Raw genomic sequence first — 27,638 nt, 5'->3', positions numbered from 1 at the left:
GCAATACCAAAGACATTTGGCTCTGGTAGTGGAAATTGGGAAGCAATGGTGAAATGAGGTAAGACATTCCAGGGCCCGGAAGTGGACGCAAGTCATCAGCTGCTTCTCTGAGGAACTTGTTCTTTTTGGATAAGGGCTATACGTACAGGCCTCAATCTGCTGCCACAGCCTCCAGCCCCCTCTACCTGATTCTGAACCCCGCTCAGGCTGGAGCACATGCCCACAATGCGGGGAGTCTCATTTGTAGGAGATGAGTGTTTCCTTGCTTTATTTTACTGTTTGCCGCCAGCCAGGGTAAGGAGGATGTGTCAGAAATCATGGAGAACAGCAACAGCCAAGCTTTCTCATGCAAAGACTAAGCAACTCAGGAGCAGCAAATCATGACTTGCCCTCAAGTATTTAATGGATCATGGGGAAACAAGCTTCTCTCCTGCCTGTCTGCCCTTTTAGAACCAGCTCTGGCAGACGTGGGCAAAACCGGGGTGGCGTCTTGCGGGGCTCTACAGGGTGGGCGATGCAGGGACGCGAATAACTCAGCCCCTCACCCCGCACCAGGGCCAAGGGCCTAGCGGGAGGCTCCGGAATCGCCCCTTGATGATCCCAAAAGACAGACTGGGCCCTGATAAATATCCCGCCCGGCCGGATATAGGGAGCGGAGCTTACAGCGGTCCGGGAAGTACACAGTCAGATCCAGCCACTCCCTCCCCATCGCCAGCCTCACCCTCTTGCTGCGGAGCCGATAGGGTTACTACGCCTGCGCAGTACTAGTCCCGCCACTCCCACGCTTTCCGAGGCCTCCTGCTCAGCTTGCTGTCGCTTAGCAACGTACAAGTCACAGTCGCGGGTTCTCCGCGCGTCCCTTTCCTGGCAGGGTTTAGTCCATGGTTTTCCTGTGAGGCTCCTCATTGCCTCGAGTCAGACCGTAGGAGCCCATGGAGGGAAAGGAGGATAAGCAGCAGTAAGTGCTGAGCATTGGTTTTCTATTTCTCCTTCCGAAAATGTTTTCTTCCCTGGGGGGAGGGTTAGGTGAGATCCGAAGGGTGTCTTCAGGCCATCAGGGGCTTTCCTCTGCCAATCCCCTTTCCTACTCTAGCTTCTAGTATTGAGTGCAATAATACTTTTTAAAACGCATTGTTTACTGAGCCCCCTACAATGTATCAGGCAATTTACATGCATTTCTTGGCCTAAAATTCCTGACGCAATACCATCTTGAATCATCCATTCCTTCTGACATCTAACTTATTAGCAAATTCTGTAGGCTTTACCTTGAAAATAAATGCAGACTCCACGATCCAGTTTCTCTACCGTCATTCCCACTCAAGGCAGCGTTCTGCGTGGTCTTTTTACAGCATAAATTTAGATTCCTGTTCATCCTTGGCCACTGCAGAGGAAAAGCTTCTACAACGGCCACTGTGTCCTTTGCCTTCCTTGGCCTTGTCTGGACTTGCCTCCCTTTGACAGGGTTCTGCTCCAGCACTGAGGCCTCCCTGCTACATCTGCAGTAACTTTCTGAGTGTGGTCCCCAGAACAACATCAGCATCACCTGAGCACTTATTCAAAATGCACATCCTGGGGGGTGGTGAGAGGTTCCCCTTCTCTCCACAGATGCACCATATCAGAAACTCTAGAAGGGCATGATAATTGGGTGTTAACAAAGCCTCCAGGTGATTGTGATGTACCCTAAATTTTGAGAACTATTCAATCAAGCAGCTTGTTACAGCTTGTTATGTCATGAAGCCAGGTTATTTGCTTCCAAAGCCTGTTACTTTTGTCTCTAAAATGGTGGTTCTCAAATTTCAATGTATATAAGAATAATAGGATTTCCTGGGAACCTGCCCCAAAGATTGATTTGGTAGGTTAGGGAGGGGGCCCTTGAATTTGCATTTCTGACAAATTGACAACTGATACCAGGGCTGCTACTCCAGGAACCACACTTGAAAAAGCACCGTCCTAAGGTCAGGTACTTCTGCTGCAAAGCTTTGGCAGCTACAGTTCCCTTGCTAGAATGCACTCCCTCAATATCCACTTAGTTCTCTCCCCTCTCTCCTTTTTTCATTGCCACCTTCGTAATGCAGCCTCCACCTTATCTAAAAATGCCACCTACCTCCCATAGACACGGACTTCTTTCCCCCATTCCCTGATTTATTTTTGTCCTCAGTACTTAAAAGACTATATATTGTACTTTTTATTTCTCAATTGCCTTCACCTGCTAAAATGTAAGCTCTGTTTACTTTGTTGCTTCTCTATCCTCAGTGCCTCAACCAGCACCGAGCATATAACTCAAATATTTATTGAAAGAATGAATGATTTAACGTTATTCTCACATGTCTTATGATAGGTATTATTGTCCTTACCATGCAAAGAATTGGAAACCAAAACTCAGACAGTAAATGGCAGAGCTGGGATTCCAACCCAGGTCTGACTTACTTCAGAGCCCACTAGTATTTTTAACTGGAGAAGGCAATGGCAACCCACTCCAGTACTCTTGCCTGGAAAATCCCATGGACGGAGGAGCCTGGTAGGCTGCAGTCCCTGGAGTCGCTGCAAGTCAGACACGACTGAGCAGCTTCAGTTTCACTTTTCACTTTCATGCACTGGAGAAGGAAATGGCAACCCACTCCAGTTCTTGCCTGGAGAATCCCAGGGACAGGGGAGCCTGGTGGGCTGCCATCTATGGGGTCGCACAGAGTCAGACACGACTGAAGCGACTTAGCAGCAGCAGCAGCAGTATTTTTAACTGTGCTTTCTTTCTAGTAACAGATAACTGAGAACTCCATATCTCACATTTATGAGTCAATCTAGAGCCACTCAGACCACAAATACTTAATCAAATGACTGCATCAGTATGTGAGCAAACAGCCACAGTCCTTTCCTTAGGGACCTGATTCTAGTACAAATGTACTTCTGGGTTACAACTATGAGAAGCAGATGGAAAAAACTGATGCCAGAAGTCTACAATGATAATGGCCTTTAAATAAATTCATTTCTGAAAAGATAACAGGAAAAGCCTTTGAAGTGATTTACACTTAACCAATAATCATTTTTTCCAAACCCTTCACAGAGAGCAACTTCTGTTGGGACACAGGGAACTGGAATCCAAGGGTCCTGAATATTGTGTGTGTTCTGGGTGAGGGTTGGGTGTGTACAGTTAACACAAAGCCAGAGTGACAGATAAGTCCAGCAGATTCACCAGAAATGTGTAGACAGTATAGTGGCAAGATGCTTGTCTGGATACTGGGTACATAATGATGAATGAAACCCAGTCATCACCTTCATGGAACTTAATGGCTTGTAAAGGATATTTGTAGTGCTTACTAGAACAAGTAAACAAAAATAGGTACATAAATGATAAATCGTAGTTTGTGTTATGAAAGAAATGAACAAAGTACTAAAACAGAGAATACATGGTGTGGGAAGGGGAAGTCTAGGAAAAGCTTCTGGATTCTTTACCCACTGAGCCATTAGGGAAACCCAAAAGCTTCTGAGGAGATGAGGTTTCAGCTGGAGACCTAAATGGTAATGAGTCAGGAGCTGTGCAGGGAGCTGTGGGGTCCAGCAGATGCCCTGAGGGGAGAGGAGACTAGTGTGTTCCAGGAACTGAAGGTAGGCAGTCTGACTGAAGAGATTAGGGGAAGTAGGGTCACACAGGGTCTCAGAGTTACAATAAGGACGAAGTGTTTTATCGTAAATGCAATGGAAAGCCACTGCTGCTGCTGCTGCTAAGTCACTTCAGTTGTGCCACTGGAGGGTTTTAATTGGAAAACCTGACAAGATAGAAGAGATGGACTTGGCTTTGGTTTGAAGTAAGGTAGGGTCATGGGCACCCACTCCAGTCTTCTTGCCTGGAAAATCCCATGGGCGGAGGAGCCTGGTAGGCTGCAGTCCGTGGGGTCGCGAAGAGTCAGACACGACAGAGCAACTTCACTTTCACTTCTCACTTTCAAGCATTGGAGAAGGAAATGGCAACCCACTCCAGTGTTCTTGCCTGGAAAATCCCAGGGACGGGGAAGCCTGAGGGTCTGCCTTCTATGGGGTCGCACAGAGTCGGACATGACTGAAGTGACTTAGCAGCAGCAGCAGCAGCAGCAGGGCCATGGACAAAGCTAAACAGAATACTCACTTTCTCTATAAATTTCTAATCTTATTCATTCACCTTCCATGGGTCAGGGCTTTGACTTTTTTCTACATAAAAAGTATCTAAACTCAATATTTTGTTCTTACCTTTATTTTTCAAGTATCTGAAATTTTTTAAAAAGCACCTTTTATAAAGTCTATTACTCATTTGAAAGGATAAACAACTTTATAAACTATTCCTTTAAAATATTTTTATTGATAACATTAGAAAAAAATCAATAATTTTTATTTTTATTCCAGGGTAGTCATTAGAAGCAAACAATGATGAGATTGAATTAGCTGTTCTGATGTCTGCATAGTGGTCTCTTCCTGAAAAGATAAATAATAGTGCTCATTTGGTAGCTTTTGTAAGTCTGCTAGGTGAGCCTTTAAAATTAAATAGATGGCTTTGTCACCTTGTCCAGATGACTAAATTTACTACATAACTAACTTAAAGAAGATGAATTAAAATTAGCATGTGACATAGGCAACTGAATAAATACTGTAAACATGATTTGTAAGAATGATCAAATCACTACTCTTTCTTTACTCCAAGCAAATGTCTGTACACTGCATCGGTATAACAGTAATAAAGAATCACGATTAAAACAAATATATCTTTATCTTTTATATGATTTCAAATGAGAGGATACCTTCTCAAATTTTAATTGCACCATCCCCCAATATTTATTAATAAAGCCTAAATTGTCTTGACACCCGAAATATATTTAAATCTTATTTTATATGATTATCAATCAGCACTGAAATGTTCACTGGAATAAAGGATATACTATTTAATTATGTTTTTCAGACAGCATAAAATAGAAGATGTTGGTATACTGTATGTAACTGAAAAAGAAGAATTCAAACATGAAAAAAAACCTGGAAAAAGTATTCAACATTCAAAACCATGTGTTGGGAGAGGACGTGTATATTATGCTAAATTCATTAACACAAATGTAAGAACATGCAATGAACCAGTTCCCTACATAGATGTCAAAAAAGAGCCAGAAAATCAGGTTGGATTGATGTTCATTACATACAAATATAGATTTAGATTCAGAAATGTTTTGCAGGATCATTTTGTCACAGACTACTTAGAGGGTGTGACATATCTCAGACTAATCCTTTGTATAATCCAATAGTTAAAAGCAGTAATCTGGAACAATACTCACAGATAATGTTTGCATGCAAACAATGTGTGTGTTTGTATAGAAGGAATCCAAAATAATTGTTTTTCTCAACTGGATCAGATTATAGTCACTCAGCAGTGCTTAGGGAGAGGAGGGGCTATTGAAGAAATCTCTTCTAAAATATTGTATTTGTGACAGATATTATAAAAATTTCCATGATACTCAGTAATTCAAATACTTTCTATAAAAAATAGCTACCGATTATTGAAAGTGTGCAACATGCTAGGAATGAGCTAAGAGTTTCATGTAAACTATATCCTTTAATCTGGACAACTATTTCTAGGAGAAACTATTGGAAATAGTTTAGTGATGACACGCTCTAATACAGTAAATTAACATAACCTGAGATGACACAGTAAGCAAATGTCACAGTCACATTTCCGACCCAGGACTCTCAGTTTAGCTGAATCACACTTTCATTCACTATTATATTAAATACAGTCCATTATCTTTTTTTTAGAATCAGGTTTGTTGAGGTTTATTGTATTAATTTCCTGTGTTGCTGTTAATGATTACCACAAACTTAAAACCATAGCTTAAAGCAACACAAAGTTATTCTCAACAGTTCTGAAGCTCAATAGTCCACAGTCAATCTCATTGGCCACCGGCAGAGCTGGTTCCTTCACCAGGCTCTAAGGAAGAATCCACTTCCTTGTCTTTCCCACCTTCTAGAGGTTGCTGCATTCCTTGGCTCACAGACCCCTCTTTAAAGCCAACAATATAGCATCTTCAAATCTCTGACTGACTTCCCTGCCTCATTCTTCTATAGACCCTTGTGATTATACTGGGATCCTTAGAAAAAAATAATCTGGATAATCTCCCCTTTCCAAGATCATCTGTCATAGCCGCCAAGTCCCTTTGCCATGTAAGGTTAGGTGTGCCTAGTCATGTCCAACTCTTTGTGACCCCATGGACTGTAGCCCACCAGGCTCCTCTGTCCATGGAATTTTCCAGGCAAGAACACTGCAGTGGGTTGCCATTTCCTACTCCAGGGAAGGTTAGGTATAGTTCCGATTTAACTTAACATTTAAATGGAGATTGCTTTTTGTGAGCTCTGTTTACACAGATAACATCAACTATTCATGTCATGAAACAGCACACCACAGCCCTGTGTGTAAATGTGATAAATAAATAAATAAGATAAATAGATAAATAAAGTTTACCTTGGTTTTTAAAAATTAACTGGTTTATAGTAATAATGGCTTTAAAATGAGTAAAGAAAATAAAGTTACTTAAATATTTAAATTGACATATATCTGTTATGTATTTTTTTAAGAAAATGTCTTTAGCATATAAGATTGGTTGATTTTACTTATTTGCAAGATTTTAAAATTAAATAATCAATTATATAGTTCTACATAGGGACATCAAATTGGTGATATTAGAAAAAGTAAAAACAAGTTTCAGCTCTGTTAGTTCCAATGAAAACTAATTTGGTTGTCTTATATTTTAAAATATTGGTAAATATTGATATTTCAAAGACAATTATACTAGGTCAGTGTTTTACAAATTGTATTTTTTGGAGCACTAACCTTTGGCTTTGTGCTCAACAAAATAAAGCTTCAAAGTCAAATATGCTGTGGAAAAGCTGTATTTTTATATACCCTTCTGAGAGCTTCACAATTCACATCAGTAGATAAAGGTTCTGAGAAATCCTGTGGTAAACTTGTTTAACTTGCTTATCTTAGTATTTGTAAAATCTATTTAACTATGGAAACCTCTTTTATATAATACTTATTAACATGCTGCAGAACTAGTATTCCACAGAACACAATTCAAGGATAACTGTTGCCTTTTCCTGAAAATGGTGCCGAAGGCAAAGAAGGAAGCCCCTGCCCCTCTCAAAGCTGAAACCAAAGCAAAGGCCAAGAAAGCAGTGTTGAAAGGCGTCCACAGCCACAAACAAAAGATCTGGAGGTCACCCACCTTCCAATGGCCCAAACACTGCGGCTCAGGAGGCAGCCCAAATATCCTTGGACGAGCGCCCCTAGGAGAAACAAAGCTGACCACTATGCCATCATGAGATTCCCCTTCACCACAAGTCAGCCGTGAAGAAAATAGAGACAGCAACACACTGGTGTTCACTGTGGCTGTCAAGGCCACCCAGCACCAAACTAAACAGGCTGTGAAGAAGCTCTATGACATTGACATGGCTAAGGACAACTCCCTAAGCAGGCCTGATGGAGAGAAGAAGGTGCATGTTTGACTGGCTCCTGACTATGCTGCTTTGGATGTTGCCAACAAAATTGGGATCATTTAAACGGAGTCCAGCTGGCTAATTCCAAATATAAAAGTTTTCACTACTTAAAAAAAAAATACAAGAGTAACTGTTATTGAGCAAAGTATGAATTGCTTAAAAAGGTATTTTTCAGCATTCTTTCTGATCCACAACAAAATACAGAGGAATGTGGATACAATGTAACTCTAGTGTTTGCCATAACACAAATTTTTTAAAGCCACGGAGGTATACTAAAAAACATATGATTATCTATGTGTAAATTGTTGTCAAAAGTCTGTATTTCCCTAGGAATCCCTACAGTATAATGTTATGTTCCACAGACAGCACCCCCATACCACACCCCCATCATCACCAGCAGTCATCTTGGCCAGGCTGCTCTAGAGCTTGGCTTACCACCTCTAACATTCTCTTAACTAGTTTCTCCAGGATATCCCACTTGCTTTCACTATATCCCCCCAGGATTCTCCCTTAGTTTCTCAAAGAATGGAAATAATTTTACTGATGCATTTTTGAAGATATTGGGATGACAGAAGTATAATACAGAGATGGCCTCAGAGTGGTTTCCAAGTGTAGCCAAGAGGCCTGCAGTACAACGGCTCTTGGGCATTCCAGGAGCCTGCGTCATAGTGAGTCTTGTCATTAGGAATCTCCAGGTACCTTCCTACCATGGAGCCCCAGTGCTGGTCATCCTGGGGCAGGGACCCTGTGCCGGAAGGGAGGACTTCATCCTCTGGGTCCAAAGTTTGGGGAACAACTTTTTCTTTAGGCAAAACTCCCTCTACAGTCTGCAGGACTGCGGTCTGACCCCCAAAACCTAGACAGAGCAATTACAGAGCGGGCCTTTTCCAGTCTCCTTTATCATAAATAACTCCACATCAGCCCCTCGCAATCCAGTGTAAGTGACTGTACACAGAGTGGTAAAGTTTTACCCTTAGTCCTCCCCTTCAGCGTGAGGTAAAGGGAAAAAAGTAAGCCTCCACCTTTACCTTTAATCTTTATAATCTGAGCAAATGCTTGGACCAAAAGGGCATGCACAAGTATCTGGGTGCATACTCGCTTTCAGTCTTCTAGGAAGGAACCAGACTTTGGGGGCATAGGGCAAACTATTCAGAAATAGAAAAGATAAAAAAAGTTTTTGAACTGTAGGATTTCATTCTCCTGAAGTGAGGATTCATCCAGTTGATGACAGTAATCAGAACACTCACCAACTCCAAGGGTCTTAGAATCATCAATCACAACAGGAAAAATTGCTCATTATTTTCCTTATATGCATCCGTAAAACCAGAGAGACCATTTTGGTAAAATTCTAAATTCAAGTTTTCTTGAAAGGTGAACAATCTCTGCTTTAAGGCTAGCTTTTGCACTATACTCTGGTTTAAGGAAAAAAACTGAAGTCTACCAGACATAGTGGTTCACTCGTTCCAGAGTCACTTCTCCAGTAACTTGGATGTTAGCAAAATAAATTTCTGACCTACAGAAGATTATATAAAGAAAATACCTTAAAACCTTATCATATGGCTTCCCTGTTGGTCCAGTGGTTGGGAATCTGCTTGCCAGGGTGGGAGACACAGGTTTGATCCTTGGTCTGGGAAGATCCCACATACCATGGAGCAACTAAGCCTGAGTGCCACAACCAGAGAAGCCACCACCACCTATTGAAACTAGAGAGTAGCTCTCAACTCGTTCACAACTAGAGAAAGCCCAAACACAACAATGAAGAACCAGCATAGCAATGAAGAATCAGCACAGCCAAATAATAATAATAATAATAATAATAATAATAATCTTTTAAAAAGCCTTATCATAGAAGATCTTTCTCAAGATATTTACTTATAGCCTCTTTTTATTTTTGAAATAATTTAAATAACTTGGTGTTTGTCTGGCTTTGCCTTCCACAGCAGATTTGCGATAGCAGCGCAGCACAGAAATGAGAGGCTCACACCAATAGATGGGGGCAGAATCGGGTGCAGCTCTGCTACCTGGTAGAGATACACCTTGGAGAAGTTACTTCATCTGCCACCAGTTTTCTCATCTGTACAGGGTGTATACATATCTGGTAGAACTGGTACACACCTCAACACCTTGTGTCGAGAATAAGGGAGAGAAGGCCTAGACCCTGGGACATAAGCACCACAGTAATCACAGAGTAGAGAAAAGCAAGAAGCAGGCACTCTGACAACAGTAAGACGAAACTATTTTGAGCCAGAGTTAGAAGATGCCATCTGTGTAGTGATCTGTTCTAGAATTCCCCGGATCTACATCAAGTAGTCTTTTTCGCAATTCACTTTTAAGTTCATTCTGAAAAATGAGGCATTAGCCGGTTTTTCCTACTCCAAAATTCTTTGATTTGTGCAAACATTCATTTTTACCTCTGGTTACAGGTTGTTACTTGGCCCTCATTACCAGTTGCAAAGGGAGGTCGAACTCTTTTCAACTGTGCAGGGCTTAGTTCATGCACATGGTCTTTGGTCCATGTCCATCTTATCTTTTTTTTTTTTTTTTTTTTTAATCCTTTGGGGGCTTCCCTGGTGGCTCAGTGATAAAGAATCTGCCAGCCAATGCAGGAGACACAGGTTCAATCCTTGATCTGGAAAGATCCCATATGCCACTGAGCAACTAAGCCGGTGCACCACAACTACTGAGCCTGTGCTCTAGAGCCCAGGAACTGCAACAGCTGAACCCATGTTCTGCAGCTGCTGAACCTCGTGAGTAGGGAACCCTCTCTAGAGCCCATGCTCCGCAACAAGAGAAGCCTCCACAATGAGGAGCCAGTGCACGGCAACTAGAGAGTAGCCCCTGCTTGCTGAGACTAAAGAAAAGTCAGCAGCAATGAAGACCCAGCACAGTCGAAAATAAATAAATAGATAATTGACTCTTTTGGCCATGTCAAACAGCATGTGGGATCTTAGTTCCCCAACCAGGGAGCAAACCCTTGCCCCTGACATTGGCAGTGTGAAATTTTAACCCCTGGACCACCAGGGAAGTCCCCATCCCATCTTTTCAGTTTGAAGATAATTTCTCTTAAGGAAGAACCTCGGATTGAATGGCTCTGACTTCAGCTCTAAACAAGGCACACTTTGAATTCTAAGCCTTTCCGAGATTTCTTGCCATAATAGATTTCTTTCCCCAGAATACCCTACTTTTCCTTCCTTTGGTATTTTCATAACTTTCTGCTATCTAAGCTTCTTGACAATCTCCTGACAAGATGACTCCATTAGAGTATGTTTTCTTTGAATCTACTACTGTGCACCTTTTTATACATATAGGTCTCTTTGGAAATTAGCTCAGTTGAAAGCTAACTCCCTAATATAGCCATATAGGTTTCTTTAGATGTCTCCTTCTTTTTTAAATCAATGCAGCTTCAATTGTATTTTCAGAATTTAACTTACTAGAATTTCATATTTATCGCCCTTGAATCATATTTTAAAGTCTCTGACTGTGCAATAACAGTTGATTTTTTAAAAGGATGATCTCTTTCTTTAAAGCCCAGGGTAGCTGTTTGAATATACCCAAGGTTACTCTCAGGCAGTGTTCTTGCCTGGAGAATCCCAGGGGCAGGGGAGCCTGGTGGGCTGCCATCTCTGGGGTCGCACAGAGTCGGATACAACTGAAGCGACTTAGCAGCAGCAGCAGCAGCAGCAGCAAGGTTACTCTCATTCTCTAATATCCAAGAACTCTGAGGTATCACAGTTCCCTTTTCCCAAGGTCCTCTTCTACCTGATCAACCAAATGAAAAAATTTTTAGGCAGTTCTAAGACAAGTAACAATTCACCTCACTGCTTTCTCAGCTTCTAAAAGATCAAATTGTCAAATGGGCTAATGTAGACTCTTCATTTGCTTCATACTTAGGTCATGTTTTATTATGAAAAATTCAGTAACACTGGAGATATTTCTGCTTAGAACAAAATGTTTCAAACTGAGTCATTAGTGAGTTATAAATCCATGTGGACTGCAACCAGCTTTATGAAATGAAAATTAAAAAGTAATATAATAGAAAAATAGCCAAGTGCACTGCAGGTCGTAAAAATAAGTATTGTTTTGTGAAACCTCTAGTTCTATGTGAATGTATGCAGTGGGTACTTTTGCATGACATAAAATGTATTTTGTGGTAGGGGTCATGGACTAAAAACTTTAAAAAACCATCATCTTAGATGATAATACATTATTTGTATTGCTGAAAGGAAAAGAACAGAAAGTAAATTTTAGATTAAATCATGTTTACTATATGTTAATACATAGGCATACATGTGTACATATATATATAACTATAGTACAAAACATAGAAACATAACTATTCTGTTGATTTTTATCACTCCATCTGTGGATAGAAGGTAGTTTAAGAACTTAGCAGCTGTATTTTAGCTAAAAGTACGTGATAATGCATTTTTAGATGCCTTTTAAGAAATATAGCCTTTGTGAAAATATTCAATACGTTTATTCCTAGATTTCAGAACTGTATTTTAGTACTAGAAAAATCCAGTAACTTGTTGAATCGAAGTACTAAACATTCACAGACATCAAACAGCACATGAAAATATCTTATAATATCCAATTTTATCTTTCCATTTTCCTTCTCACGAAGGGTGACTGGTGGCCACATAGTAAAGGACTGGAAAATCCGTTCCAACCACCTTATGACACTAAGAGCACCCAGAGGAGTGACTTTAAGAAGCCAACATGCCCATTGGTTTCTCCAGTCAAATACAGCAAGTTGCAAAAGCCTTCTTACGGAATAGGTAAGGTTAGCATGTCGCCATGTCTCAAGTTACTGCTATCAAATTAAGATGTATTAGATGTGCTTTTACCTCCTGGGAAAAACTAGTCCTCTACAGGAGTTGAAAATATATATGCGGCAAGTGCAGCCCTTGACAAGTTTGTTTCTCATCCCTTCCTGGTGGACAATTTAGCTCTAAACATGTTTAATGTAACATAATAAAAATTGTAATAATCATTGATAACACTAGCCTCCAAGTCAGAAATATAGTGGCATTCTGCACATTACTGCCAGCAAACTTTTAAAACTGTAACTGTTAAAATAGGAGGCAACTCTAACAAGCAGTATTTCTCAAAAAACACACTGAGGGACACTAGTTTTTATGATGTTTATAGATACTGCTCAAAAAAAAAAAACCAGGGAAAAACTGAATTTATAAAATGAAACAGTTTTTTTCTTACTACAGAACTCTTAAAACCCTTATTCTAAGCATAAGCATAATGAGTTTCCAAGAAGAGGAATGAAGTATGCTATGTTTGAATGTAAAAGACAACTTCATCCTTTGCAGAAGATCATCTACATGACTGGTATCTCACAAAACATAATTTAGGAAATACTGTTCTATACGCTATTCATAGAGTTTGAGACCTAAAATTTGTTTTACCTGATGGCATCATTATCATATCTAAGTCTTTCACACTTATTCAATTTGTTTCTATTTCTTAACCCAGTCCTACCCATCTCTGCCACAGGAGTAGGATTTTTTGGCAAGCCTTTTTTTTGCCCACATTTACTAACTTACTTTTACCTTAATGAGAAATTATTTCTATTTTTTCTAAGCCAACTAAAAAAGTCTAGGTCAATTGACTCTACTGGTGAAATGAAGTAAAACATGGCTCCCTCCTCCCCCAAATGACTACCAAAAAAAAAAAAAATTCACTTGAGTTCTTTCACTTAGGTGAATTGTATTTGATCAATGACACTAATATCAATACATGTTTAGAGATAATAGTGCTTCACATTTTTAAGGCTGAGTGGTGGTTTACCATGGTCTGGGAAGAGCCTATGAAGAAAGAACTATTTTTGTTAGCTCTTGTCCTGAATGTGAATCTTCATCAGTATTAACTAGAATAGTTCCAATAAAACACTGCAGTTTATGTATGTTGAAGGGTTTATTTGGGAATACAATTTTTAATAATTCTCTTTTTTGACCCCATGACTGCATTAGTAGCCCACCAGGCTCCTCTGTCCATGGGATTTCCCAAGCAAGAATACTAGAGTGGGTTGCCATTTCCTTCCCCATTTAGCAAGTCTTCAAGCAGACATCAAGTTTGCCAGGAGAAGTATCAATAACCTCAGATATGCAGATGACACCACCCTTATGGCAGAAAGTGAAGAAGAACTAAAGAGCCTCTTGATGAAAGTGAAAGAGGAGAGTGAAAAGGTTGGTTTAAAACTCAACAGTCAAAAAAGATCATGGTATCTGGCCCATCACTTCATGGCAAATAGATGGGAAAATAATGGAAACAGTGACAGACTTTATTTTCTTGGGCTCCAAAATCACTGCAGCCACAAAATTAAAAGATGCTTGCTCCTTGGAAGAAAAGCTAGGACAAATCTAAACAGTGTGTTAAAAAGCAGAGACATTACTTTGCTGATAAAGGTATGTATAGTCAAAACTATGGTTTTTCTAGTAGTCATGTATGGATGTGGAATTTAGACCATAAAGAAGGCTAAGTGCCAAAGAATTCATGCTTTTGTACTATGGTGTTGGAGAAATCTCCTGAGAATCCCTTGGACAGCAAGGAGATCAAACCAGTCAATCCTAAAGGACATCAACCCTCAATATTCATTGGAAGGACTGATGCTGAAGCTGAAGCTCCAATACTCTGGCCTGCTGTGAAGAGCCAACTCACTGGAAAAGACCCTGATACTGGGAAAGACTGAAGATAGGAGATGGGGACGACAAAGGATGAAATGGTTGGATGGCATCACCAACTCAATGGACATGAGTTTGAGCAAACTCGGGGAGATAGAGAAAGAAGGTCAAGGGAGTCTGATGTGCTGCAGTCCATGGGGCGGCAAAGAATCAGAAATGACTGAGCGACTTAACAACAAATAGAAGTGCAGGATCAAGTCCAAACAAAAATGTATTTATTGAGTACCCTCTCTGTTCTCACCCTATACAAAAGTTCACAAGATAAATATTAAACTTTCTGAACACAACAGTAAGCAGTGAAGGATTGCTTTGAGGTCAACAGTCCCTCAGTTGTAGCCTTCTGGCCTCAGTGACTGGCCAGTCTAGTTAAGGATACAAAAGGCAGCTAGACTGAAGGTCGGATATTAGAAAATAGTCATATTTAACATCATTTCTACCTCAAGAAGGGCAATACATCGGGAGGGCAAGCCATGAGATAATCTATAACAATGGTGTCTCTTTTAGGAATGTAATAAAGTTTCCATTTCTAATTCAAGATGGTAGACTGAGCAGAAACATCTAAATCCCCTGCCTCCCACAACCCTACTACATGATACCAAAGCAGGCAACCCACAAAAGACCCATAAAATGAGAAGAAGGGAAGGAAGAGCTTTCTGACATATGAGAAAGAATGGAAGACTGCTGATGGATAAAAGACAGCAAAGAAGCAATAATCTAGAATATATACAAGGAGAATATATAAAGGAGAGCCAATCTGCCTGAAAAAAAAAAAACAGAAGTGTCTGAAGGCTCAGTCAGGAGACAAAGCAAAATGGAAAGTGTGGAGGGAGAATTAGAGGGTTACTTAAATAACTTCTCCAAGTCATGAGTACTCTACCCTCTCCCCACATTGGCTGCTAGAGTCCAGTGTCTCAGCCAGATGTCAACTACCACACTAGTTAGTTCAGTATTTCAAACTGGTCTCCTCTCCTATTCTTAACTTATGAAGGGACAACCAAAGATTAGAATTATGCCAAATTATATATATTTTTTAGTTTGGAGCATAAAGTCAAGAAAATATCACAGAGCATAAAAAAACAAAGACAAAAACCTTAGAAAATATGAGAATCATTCTTGGAGTTCCAACTCTTCTGGAGCTCCAGAAAAGAGTAAATGTAAAAGAGAGAGAATTATCCACACATAACATTTATTGAAAGTGAAAGTGTTGGCCTCTCAATCGTGTCCCCAGGTCTCCTGCATTGCAGGCAGATTCTTTATAATCTGAGCCACCAGGGAAGCCCTAAACATTTATTAAGTATATACTATCTGCCAGGTACTTTATGAAACTTCTAAATGTTAACTCTTTCAATTCTCACAGCAACATTATGGAATATAATATTAATAGTATAGGTGACACTAGTGGTAAAGAATCCGTCTCCCAGTGCAGTTCAATCCCTGGGTTGGGAAGATCCTTTGGAGTAGGAAATGGCAACTCATTCCAGTACTCTTGCCTGGAAAATTCCATTGGCAGAGGAGCCTGTAGGCTACAGTCCATGAGGGTCATAGAGATTTGGACACGACTGAGTGACTGAGCACAATACTATTAATACTCTCATTTTTCAGATAAGAAACCAGAGTTTAAGAGTTTTAAAAAATAATTCCCTCAAGACTACACAGCAAATAACTGGTGTCTGAACTCACTCTGACTCTAGTACCTGTAAAAATAACCAGTACTTGGACTTCCCTGGCAATCCAGTGGTTAAGATTCTGCACTTCCACTGCAAGAGACACAGGTTAGATCCCTCGTTGGGGAACTATAAGATCCCATATGCCATGCAGCAAATATTAAAATTAAAAATAACCAGTACTCTACACAGCCTCTAAAATAATAATAATTTCCCAATTAAAAGAAAGCCACTGAAAGAGTCCACTGAGTACTTCAAAATATGAAGGGGAAAAAAAAGATACACACCTACACATCACTATGAAACTGTAAAACAACAATTATAAAAAGATTCTAAAAGTTTCCATTAAAAGAAAACCAAGTCACCACCTAAAGAATAAGTATATGGAATTAAGCAACACCACTGGAGGAGCACAATGGAGTTAATGTCTTCAAAGATCTCAGGAGAAATCATTTTTAACCTAGCAAAGAGGATTCTATTTGACATTTACACTAGAACCTTTTTTAACCCCTAGTGACACCGGGCATTGGATCAAATGAGAAAGAAATGTAGTACTAGCACAGTATTTGGTCATTAAATGAACAAAATTCATATGGTTGTTAATATATTGTAAATACTATATAGTAGTTTTCAACTTTTAGCATCACTCTATAGACACAACATGGAAATTTTTAAAGTTTCCCTGGTGGCTCAGACTGGAAAGAATCTGCCTGCAGTGCAGGAGACCCAGCTTCAATACCTGGGTTGGGAAGATCTCCTGGAGAAGGGAATGGCAACCCACTCCAGTATTCTTGCCTGGAGAATTCCATGGGCAGAGGAGCCTAGCAGGCCACAGTCCATGAGGTCACAAAGAGTAGGACACAACTAAGTGACTAACAAACACACAGATCAGGCACTACCTACTTTGTCTCCTGAAAGTCATGTTTGTTTCAGAACCAAGTACACAGGCGAAAATTGGTTCTGAAAAGAGTATTCTCTACCTCCTTGGTCTGACTTATATACTCCTTCTCTAAATCCCCATACCATGATATCAGGACCAGCAGGAGATAAAGTAGGTAGATCTGGCAGGTCAAACAGGATCGTGTAGACCACAGCAAAGAATTTGAAATTTATTCTACAAACAATGAGAAATAACTGGAGGCTCTAAACGGGGAGAGTGATACCATTTACATTTTTAAAAGATCCTTCCAAGGATCTGAGTTGTTTTTTTTTTTTAAGTAGTTTTTTCTATAAAACATTCAAAGTTGAATGCTTTAGTAAAGACTTGCTAAAAGGTCATTCACTAACTTAAAAATGCTAACTAAGAGTGGGTAAAATAACTGTAAAAGAAGAGAAAGCACAAATTTTTAAAATTTTGAAGGACGCTGTAACTCATTTTCCTTCAAAAGCTTCCTTAAGTTTCCATTCTGTGTTAAAGAAACAAACTGAAAAGGATGCATCAGGGTGTGGTTTGCGCAAGAAGTACAAAGTGAAATTCCAAACAGACACTTCCTCAAAGAAAATGCCTTTGCACTTGAATAAAATTTTGGTAAATGGACTGCTTAAAATATCTAGACATATTTCATCATTGACTGTGATTCTTTGCCAGTTACTGATTTCTTTGTGAGCAAACCAGTCGGTCCCAATACTTTCTCTGAAAGTAGCTGTTTCTTCTCTGGTTCAAGAAGGGACGTGGTGGAAGACAACACAGAAAAGACAGGCTTTGTTCTAGGATGAACAAGCAGGACCTGGCCATTTCATAAAGGAACAACCATAATCACTGTCTATAGGTCTGTCAGTTTTCTCAAAGAGGAATCCTCCAAGCTCTGCCTGGAGTAGGGGAGAGAAAATCTGGGAATCCCTCAGGCAATCTTCAGGTTACAGGTTCACCTTGCACCACTTTGCATGCTCCTGGCCTCAGAAGCATCTGATGCCAAACGCATGAACTAGATTGATTTTCACCCCACCTCCTCCTCCACAAGCACTTAGCTTCCAGTTTTCTGGGATCTACTCAAGTCAATTGCCACTTATCCATCTGCTTCCCAACTTCCAAATTTGTTAGTATCTTTGCTCATATTTAGTTCTCTTTTGTTTCCTTAAGACTTTAAGACATTTTAATTTCTTTACTATCACCGTACTATCTTTTTCCTCTTTCTGTCTCTTCCTCTCTCTCTTGTTCTTTTATTGGTATTTCTCATTGCCAAGATCATTACTATATTCCAGGTCCTACCACTATGCCCAGACTCAACAATTATTAAGTTAAATGATAATTCATATTATTCAGTAGATTATTTAAAGTCATAATATAACTTAAACTAATAACACACAACATAAACCTGCAATTTATTCATAGTTTAGATGGTGTTTGGATACTAGATGAGAATGATTTTAGTTTATGTAACATTTTAAAATGTATATAAAAAACCAGTCTGTATATGTCAGATTTTTAATGTATATATACATGTGTACATATTTATATATATGCATACAGACAGATGCGTTACTAACAAAAGTCACCTCATAGTTATTCTTTTCCATCAGCCCACTTAATTACGCCTGGCTTTTGGCATTTTAGTAATGTCATCTTGTGCTGATAATGAAAGTGCCCTTTATGTCTTGTACCAACACACAATTTCCTGGCTGCCATCCATGGTCAGTTTAACAAATGGCTATACTCCATCATATCTGAGTCGCTGTAGAAGTAAGTGTTCACTTTTGGTTTTATATAATAAAACTTTACAAATTGGAAACGCTGATCTAGTTTATAAGGGAGGTATTTCTAATTTAAATGAAATTTTGACTGGTTATAAATTACTTGATATTTTAACATTCTTGCAAATTCAGATACAGTGCTAAAAATATTTTTCTAAAATAGGTTTTAGTTTGTGTTGCTTCTTTTGTATCAGGGTATGACAACGATTTCTTGCTATAATTGTATTCAAGTTTCTTATTTTTCACTGTATTTTGAAAATCTGTACTGTTGTTTTTACATTAATAATCTTTTATTTAAGATGAAAATAAATCCTACTTTGAAGAATGGGGTTTCTAATAGAAAAATTATACTGAGGAATGCTTTCTTAAGTAGATACAAACAAAAAGTTAAGAACATTTTTCAAAGTAAAAACTGCTAAGTTCCCATTAATATGAGGAGCAAGTTGTGTGCTTGAACAAATCCTGCCTTTGTTGATAAAATATAAATGGCTAGACACCAACTTGTTTGGAAAATTCCTATTTTAATTAGAAGTTTCCAAGAAACAGAGAGTGGATTTCAAATATTTTTCATAGACTTTGCCTTACTTTTGGAAGCCTCATCTAACAAGGCTTCTTTTAAGTAATTATTTTGGGTCCAATTTGAATTCTTGAGTAACCACCAAGAACTTGAATATCTTCTTTGATGTTTTCCCACTTAGATGATCTTCACTACTGTGGGCTTCCTTTAAAATCTCATATATTTGCATAAATGCATATGGTATTTATGCCTACTTTTAATAATGTCTGGGTAAGGAACTTCTTTCTGTAATACTCTAGATTGCCTTCCTTGCCTCTTTATTAGTCTCCATAAAGATATTTTTTTAAGTTACTACTTTTAAGATTCTGGGAGGTCCTATTTAAAAGATGATTTAACTTCCTTCTGAAGTCTTTCTGGCTGTTATCTGCCTAACAAGTCACTCCAACATTTAGTTGCTTAAAACAATTATTTTATTTGCTCATGATTCTGCAATCTGGGCTGTGCTCAGCTGGGCAGTTCTTTGGCTGGTCTTATCGGTGGGCACTTGAGTGGCTTAATTTAGTTGACAGGGCGTCTGAGGACGGAACTCAGCTAGGATGCTGGAATGATTGGGCCTCTCCTTCTGCATTTGGTCTCTGAATGTGGTTTCTCTAGCAGGGTAGATGGACTTCTTACATGGCAGTTCAGGGCTCTCAAGAACGCAGTGTTTTCTTAAACTTTATCCTAGAACTGGCATGATATTGCTTCTGCCTCCAATTGACTGAAGTTAATCACAATGCCAGTTCACATTCACAGAGGGACTGTGCAAGGATGTGAATACTGGAAGGCCTGATTCTTTGGGGCCATCAGTGTAACACACTAGTTCAACGTCTTTAAATAGTTCTTTCCATTAGAATTTAGGAATGGCCAACTCGTGACCTCTCTTTGTCTGAAACTGTGTAAACTAAATTGCCCTCACTCTTTAATGAATGAAAGTATAGCTGGATATAGAATTCTAGATCCACAGTTACTTAGCTTTTATACCAGGAAGGTATTATTCCACTGTCATCTGGATTCTATTGTTACGTCAAGTGTGCAAGTAAGCCAGTTGTTAATCCTTTGAAGGGCTCATGTTTCAGTAGATCTTTTTTATGTTTTAAGGGAGTCTTTGTATACAGAAAGAGCTTATAGTTACTTATGATTTAAATTAATATTCTAGTTTTAACATTATAAATTTAAAGATATTTCTTTCCTTAAGCCTTTAATTTTTAAATATAATAGTAGACAGTAACTTTCACTTATGCTTTGATATTTAAACTCAAGTTGAACATAAACCTTAGGCACATAAGGGTTTAAACATAAACCCTTCTTGATTTATTTCTATTCTTGAGTTCTTCCTCTAGAAATTTTTTAAAGTGATCTGTTTTACAGGAAAATATTCTGAGGCCTTCTTTGCCTCTGAATATTTTTTATTCTGGCTTCATAATTAAATGACAGTTTGGCTGGATATAGAAAATCCAGGCTTAAAGATTTTCCCTTTAATATTTAAAAAATATTAATGTTATCATATGTCCAATGTTGTTGTTATCAAGTTTGATATAAATCTGCTTATTTACTCTTTTGTAGGTAATCTACCTCTCCTCTTTGAAAACATTTAAAATTCTTTGTCTCACATGACTTTAAATTTCTCTATAAAATGTCTAAGGTAAGTTTTTTTTCTTTATCTACCATGCAGGATTTGGAGGAGTGTGAGCCAAATGAGAGATCTAGGGTGCAAAATAAGGACACACTCACTCCCAGCATTGTGCAAGTGCCTCCTTATATTTGCATCCCATGGGCCTCACCTGCTCCACCTTACTTCTGACCCTGCTACCTGTTTGGTAATCTGTGACCCCTTTCACTCTGAGGCATCTGGATTTTAATTCTAATATATGTATCATCCTTAAACATTTCATTTTTTGTCTTCTAGATTTCCTGAATTCTAGTACTAGTATTTCTATCATCCATGTCTCTTAGCTTTTTAATTTTATTCTTTTAACCTTTCCAGATGTCTTCTAGGAGAGCATCTCAGTCTGACTTTCTAGTTCATAAATGTTATTTATCTCATCATTTCCATTTCAACTATTAATTTTTCATTTCTAATATTTTATATGATTCTTTTTTATGTTCTCATTCTTGCTTTATTATTAATACCTTCTATATCTTTGAAGATATTTGTTATGCTTATTCTATTCTTGGTGCATAGGTTCTAATAATTCTCCTTCACATACATGTTTTAAATTTTGTTGTCTTTCTTTTACAGTGTCTCTCTAGTTTAACTTTAGGTCATATTCCACAAGGGGAATTATCAACCTCTATGAGGGCAAGACTAAAGACCAGGGCTTGGACTGTGTGCCTCCCAGTGAATTTAAGGCAAGAAGATGAAGGTCAAGCTGGGCCAGCTGTGAGTTAGGCCCCACAAAACCAGTTTTGACCATCTCTATTTTTTGTCCCTACCGAGACCAATCCTCTAGTCAGGGCTCCACTCCTTTCTCCTTTAAACTCCTGAAAAGAGGCATCACTGAGAGAAAGCTCTTGATGTTTTTAATCCACCAGCACTGACAGTTGCTAGGGGAATGCTGGAGGAGGAAATGCCCAAGGGGGCCGCATGCGTCCATTTTCATCAGCTTCTTACCCTGGAGGGATTTCTGTACTGTTTCGATGATGTCACTAGGTCAACAACAGATGGCTAGACTGTTGCTGCCAGTTTCTGCTGCCTTCAGGCAAACAATGATCTTCCTAAGGCAAGGCAGGGGAAAGTCAAGAGCAGATCTGAAAAGCTCTCAACCTATTCTCCACTGGCTATTTCGGATCTCCTATCCTCCAGCCCAAGCTGCCACCAACCCTTCATACTGGTTTACTAAACTCTTTAGTTTTCTCGCAGTCTTTTGATAGTTCATTGAATTCATGCCTGATGGTTTCCCTTTTGTCAGGATATGAAAGAGCTCTCCTGCAGCCTAACTTGGAAATCCCTTTCTAATTTGGTCCATCATCCTGGAGACTTTATAGACACTGTCTTTAATCCTCACAGCTCTGAAAGGGAAGTATTATTATCCTCATTTTAGAGACAGAAGTGATTTGTCCAAAGTGACACAGGTGGGATATGTGGGAGAGCTGGAATTTGAAAACACATCTATCTTTTCCCAAAGCCCATGCTTTGGATACTCCATTGACTCCACCTAATTAATGCCTCAAATTAGAAGAGCTTCATTTTATTCACAAAGTTATCAGACTATGTTCCTGGAAACATTCACATTCTGTGAGCTGTACCGTGACATTAACCCCAAAACTGACAGTCTTTTCCAAATTGGTAGAAAAATATGTTATGGTTGGAATTTTCTCAATTTAGTGGTTGTCCACAAATTTTTGGCACCTGCTGTCTTTTGTGTGATAGCAAATCCTAAAGGAAAGGTAATGATTAGGTAGAAAATGAGTTTTGAGTATCTGATCTCAGTTAGAAATCAAGGAAATGTTATCAATTAGCATTTTTTCCTGGTAGCTGGAAAAGAATGCCATCTCATATCATGTAATATATAAATGTTTGAATGCTTCATTCCTGCTAGTAAAATTAGTTTATATTAATGTCTGACTATTGAACTGAATTTGTGAATACTTAATAAATGTAAATTTACTAACATTTTTCCTTTTTATATGCACTCCCTAATTTTAAAGGCATTTTTTTGATTAAATTTTATTTTTTAATAGTGAATACATGCATATGGTACAAAATTCAAATGGTACAATAGGACGAAGAGTGAAAGTGAATCCACCTTTCTCCATCTCCATCCTCCAGTCTGCTAACTCCATCCTCCGGCAGCAACCACTGTTATCAGTTTCTTGTTATCACTCGATAGATATGGTAGTGATATGTATGTAATTACCTTATGTATGTCTTTTCTATAAAAAGGAGAAATTTTTATTTATTTTTAAAATTAATTAATTTATTTTAATTGGAGGCTAATTACAATATTGTAGTGGGTGTTCCCATACATTGACATGAATCAACCATGGGTGTACATCTGTTTCCTATCCTGAACACCCCTCTCTCCTCCCTCCCCATCCCATCCCTCAGGGTCATCCCAGCGCACCAGCCCTGAGCACCCTGTCTCATGCATCAAACCTGGATTGGCGATCTGTTTCACATATGATAATATACATGTTTCAATGCTATTCTATAAAAAGGAGAAAGTTTTAATTTTTTCCTTGACAGAATTTTATGTCACTAAACTGGGTGTTACTCTGACTGCTTATATAACATTGTGTGCTAAAAGCAGAAATAAAGTGAGTTTTAAAAATTAAAAAGTTTTAACATTGAGAGTCCAATATAATAAACCCCTGCATAGATAGCTATTACCCACATTAAAAGATAATTTTAAAGTGATTTTTAGAGAGCTTAATACTCTTGCAAATTTTCAGATCCTCTGTTAATGGGAAATGAAAAGAATTATGTGTTTAATTCTAGGTGCAGCAGCCCTGGCATCTTCCAGTTGATCTGTCAGTGCTATCTGAGAGCAATTTGTGCATAAATTTCTCAAAACCTTTCTAGTAGTAAAAAACAAACAAACAAACAAACAAAAAAAAAACCTGACAAATAAATTGTACTTATGCTTTTCCTAGCACTTTGGTTGGTATATGTGCAAGAAGCAGACCTAACAGTAGGTTTTTAAAAGCCATCAAAGCTATGGTTGTTCCAGTAGTCATGTATCGATGTCAGAGTCGGACTATAAAAACAGCTGAGCACCAAAGAATTGATGCTTTTAAACTGTGGTGTTGGAGAAGACTCTTGAGCATCCCCTGGACTGCAAGGAGATCAAACCAGTTAATCCTAAAGGAAGTCAGTCCTGAATATTCATTGGAAGGATTGATGCTGAAGCTGAAACTCCAACAATACTTTGGCCACCTGATGCGAAGAACGTACTCACTGGAAAAGGCCCTTATGGTGGGAAAGACTGAAGGCAAGAGGAGAAGGGACAACAAAGGATGAGATGGTTGGATGGCATCACCAACTCGAGACATGAGTTTGAGCAAGCTCCGGGAGTTAGTAATGGACAGGGAAGCCTGGTGTGCTGCAGTCCATGGGGTTGCAGAGTTGGACACAACTGAGGGACTAAACTAAACTGAATTGCATTAATATTAGCTTTTTAAATTACTAGCAATTCCACATGCGGGGCTAATTTGGTTGTTTTGATTTGGTTCTTCTCAGAGAGAAAGAATGATAAGTCTATCATAGTATTATTTAGACGTGTTTAGGTAACCTTGCATACTTAAAACAATTTAGTTTCATTCACATTTTTTATAAAACAAAATATTATAAATACTTATGTTTCCATATACAAATCTAACTTGTATCCTGACCTTCAGAAAATCTTTTTCCCCCTTAGTTCCACTTGTCTCTCCCGATGCATCAGCAGAACTTCAAAGGAACTTTAGAGAGCGCATCTCTTTTATACATCAATATGATGCCAGGAAAACACCCAATGAGCCCATTCGGGGAAAGGTGAGACAGTATTTAGAATCAATTATTTAATACTTTATGATGGTGGATAGATTTATGCTAGAACTCCAAGCTTTTTCAAGTCACAATCATTTTTCTCAAAGTTGATTTAAACAAACTAACATGGTTATTAGGAGGATAAAAATCTTAAACACGTGTCATAATCAAAACTAAAGAATGATATCATCATTTTGGATCACAGTATTTGGAATTTGGTTCAAATTAGTAAAATCATTCACTTAGCATAAAGCAAGTTCCAAATAAGAAAAGGAGTATGTCAAGGCTGTATACTGTCACCCTGCTTATTTAACTAATATGCAGAGTACTTCATGAGAAATGCTGGGCTGGAAGAAGCACAAACTGGAATCAAGATTGCCAGGAGAAATATCAATAGTCTCAAATATGCAGATGACACCACCCTTATGGCAGAAAGTGAAGAGGAGCTAAAAACCCTCTTGATGAAGGTGAAAGAGGAGAGTGAAAAAGTTGGCTTAAAGCTCAACATTCAGAAAACAAAGATCATGGCATCTGGTCCCATCACTTCATGGGAAATAGATGGGGAAACAGTAGAAACAGTGAGACTTTATTTTTTGGGGCTCCAAACTCACTGCAGATGGTGACTGCAGCCATGAAATTAAAAGACGCTTACTCCTTGGAAGGAAAGTTATGACCTTCAAAAGCAGAAATATTACTTTGCCAACAAAGGTCCATCTAGTCAAGGCTATGGTTTTTCCAGTGGTCATGTATGGATGTGAGAGTTGGACTGTGAAGAAAGCTGAGCACCGAAGAATTGATGCTTTTGAACTGTGGTGCTGGGGAAGACTCTTGAGAGTCCCTTGGACTGCAAGGAGATCCAACCAGTCCATTCTAAAGGAGATGAGTCCTGGGTGTTCATTGGAAGGACTGATGCTGAGGCTGAAACTCCAATCCTTTGGCCACCTGATGCAAAGAACTGACTCATTGGAAAAGACCCTGATGCTGGGAGGAATTGGGGACAGGAGGATAAGGGGACGACAGGATGAAATGGTTGGATGGCATCACCGACTCGATGTACATGAGTTTGGGTGAACTCTGGGAGTTGGTGATGGACAGGGAGGCCTGGCGTGCTGCGATTCATGGGGTTGCAAAGAGTCGGACACGACTGAATGACTGAACTGAACTGAAAGCAAAGCAATTTGATAAATTTCTGTATATATGTAGCAGGGGGATGCATATCAGGTTTATAAATTTAAACAATGATGTAACAGCCAATTGCTGGATTTTTTTTTTTTTTTTACCAACTACAGATGTTTGTTTTCATATTTCACGATGGCTAACAATAACATTTCACAACTATTAGTTGTTGGAACTAATAGATGTTTGCGATGCAGTCATAAATCCTTAGGTCTTTAAACTGCAGTTTCTACTGTTTCCATAGCAACCCAAACAGCAAGAAAGGAAACTTGATATGAATAGTCTCATACAATCCAAATGACAGGAAAATTGAGAATGAGAGATAATGAGATGCTCCTCTGACTCTGCTTTTCCTTTCCTGTTCATTTTCTGGTGCACCTTTGTTCATACTTTGTTTGAGTGGTTCACCGATAATAATTACGCTGCTGCAGTCTACAGTTTCAGACTAAGGTGACAGCTAATGAACAGGCAGAGAAGTAAGAGCCTGTTTCAACCAGGACTTGAGCTAATACATGAACTCAGGTCACAGCTGCATCTTCCAGCAACTTGTGTGCCCTGGTTAACATCAACTTTGTTTTCCTTTCCAGAGACATGGAGTTTTTGTGCAGACAGAGATAAAACCAGGGAGTAGGCCAACAGTTCCTGAGAGAACAGAGGTATTACTGAATGCTTCAGGGTCACGCTCATCAGAACAGTCCAAAAAAACAGAGAAAGGAAACTCAGCGGAAAGCAAAATGATCTCACCCGGTCTCTGCCGACAAAATTCCCAGGAGTTGTTAGAGACTAAAACTCACTTATCAGAAACAGACATCAGAGTGGCAGCCAGTGCCTCCTCCCCCAGAAGGCCTGAGAAAAGGGAGAAGACTGCAAACGTCTTTCAAATAGCCGTGGTAAATGCTCTTCTCACCAGGCATGATCCTTTAAGTCCACCAATAAAAAGTCAAGACAAATCAGGATAAATTACCTTCTTTAGAAAAAAAAATAAACCTTGGAACATAGAGAAATTTCAGAATCATCATACAGGCCCTCAGGTTTGTTTTTTCTTTGATCAATAACCTCAAAAATTACAATTTATATAAAATGGGAAGATGAAAAAGGGATAATAAAATACACCAAAAATTCAAGTGTGGTCTTCAATGAGTGATGGACATAAGACATATTTCTATGTCATATTTATAAATATAACAACTTTGTTGTGTACAATGGATGTAATTAACAAATATAAGAGGCCCTGTTAGATAGTCGTTAATCATGGCTTTAGAATCAAACTGGGGTTGAAATTTTGGCTCCAGCACATATAAGCGATGTGATCTTGGATAAATTACTTAAACTCTCTAGAATTCAGTTTCCTCATCCATAAAATTAGGATAATAGCAACTTCATAAGGATATTAAGCATGAGATCATGCACACTGATCAGTGATCAATGTAACCATCATCACTATTACTATAAATAAAATTTAAATTTAAGGATAACATTCTCCCATATACTTGAATTTTCCTCCTTATTCTAAAATTTTGAACCCTTTTATGCACAGAGTGAGAAAACTAAAAACATTCCTTCCAGTACAAGATACACAAACATACCCACTTAATTCAAAGACATGAGTACCTAGAACATCAAAATATTTCCTAAACTGATTTCTATTTTACTTAAATTATTTCTAGCACTAACTCACTCTTTGCCTTTTTGGCTCAGTTTGGTATGGTTAATTCTTCCAGTTATTCTCTTTGATACATTTTGTGCCAAAAAATGTGTCTATTATAAGCTTGTTGTATTGTGTTGCACACAAGTGGAAGTAGGTAAAGTATTCCTCTGGTGCCTAAAAGAGTATTTATGTACACAACAACTTTCCAGGGGAACTTATCAGTTGCACTCTATTA

The 27,638-nt window shown here is 38.7% G+C and overlaps 1 protein-coding gene, 1 long non-coding RNA gene and 1 pseudogene across 4 annotated transcripts in view; 2 read left to right on the top strand and 1 right to left on the bottom strand.

The window, feature by feature from the left end:
* Positions 1 to 1,511, bottom strand: part of LOC132659406 (uncharacterized) — a 45,885-nt gene extending 44,374 nt beyond the window's left edge. The window contains exon 1 of the long non-coding RNA XR_009599835.1: positions 1,266 to 1,511. This is a non-coding gene — a long non-coding RNA (uncharacterized LOC132659406). The remainder of the gene's footprint in view (positions 1 to 1,265) is intronic.
* On the top strand, positions 820 to 26,879 carry C3H2orf73 (chromosome 3 C2orf73 homolog). Of its 3 annotated transcripts, none has more exons than XM_012171573.5 (5): positions 820 to 958; positions 4,925 to 5,072; positions 12,128 to 12,281; positions 24,470 to 24,585; positions 26,343 to 26,879. In XM_012171573.5, exons 1-5 carry the CDS (start codon positions 933 to 935, stop codon positions 26,712 to 26,714), a joined length of 816 nt encoding a protein of 271 aa, XP_012026963.3. In that variant the 5' UTR covers positions 820 to 932; the 3' UTR covers positions 26,715 to 26,879. The 3 variants fall into 3 exon arrangements, with proteins under 3 accessions (XP_012026963.3, XP_004005999.3, XP_060268177.1); XM_004005950.6 differs by having other exon boundaries at positions 4,925 to 5,132; XM_060412194.1 differs by lacking the exons at positions 820 to 958; positions 4,925 to 5,072; positions 12,128 to 12,281 and adding an exon at positions 18,502 to 18,542 and having other exon boundaries at positions 20,676 to 24,585.
* On the top strand, positions 5,126 to 7,651 carry LOC121819051 (large ribosomal subunit protein uL23-like; annotated as a pseudogene).
* Positions 26,880 to 27,638: the final 759 nt, after the last annotated feature.

Source organism: Ovis aries, chromosome 3, assembly GCF_016772045.2.
Source record: "Ovis aries strain OAR_USU_Benz2616 breed Rambouillet chromosome 3, ARS-UI_Ramb_v3.0, whole genome shotgun sequence".
Lineage (NCBI taxonomy): Eukaryota > Metazoa > Chordata > Mammalia > Artiodactyla > Bovidae > Ovis > Ovis aries.
This window is presented reverse-complemented; position numbering and strand designations above follow the sequence as displayed.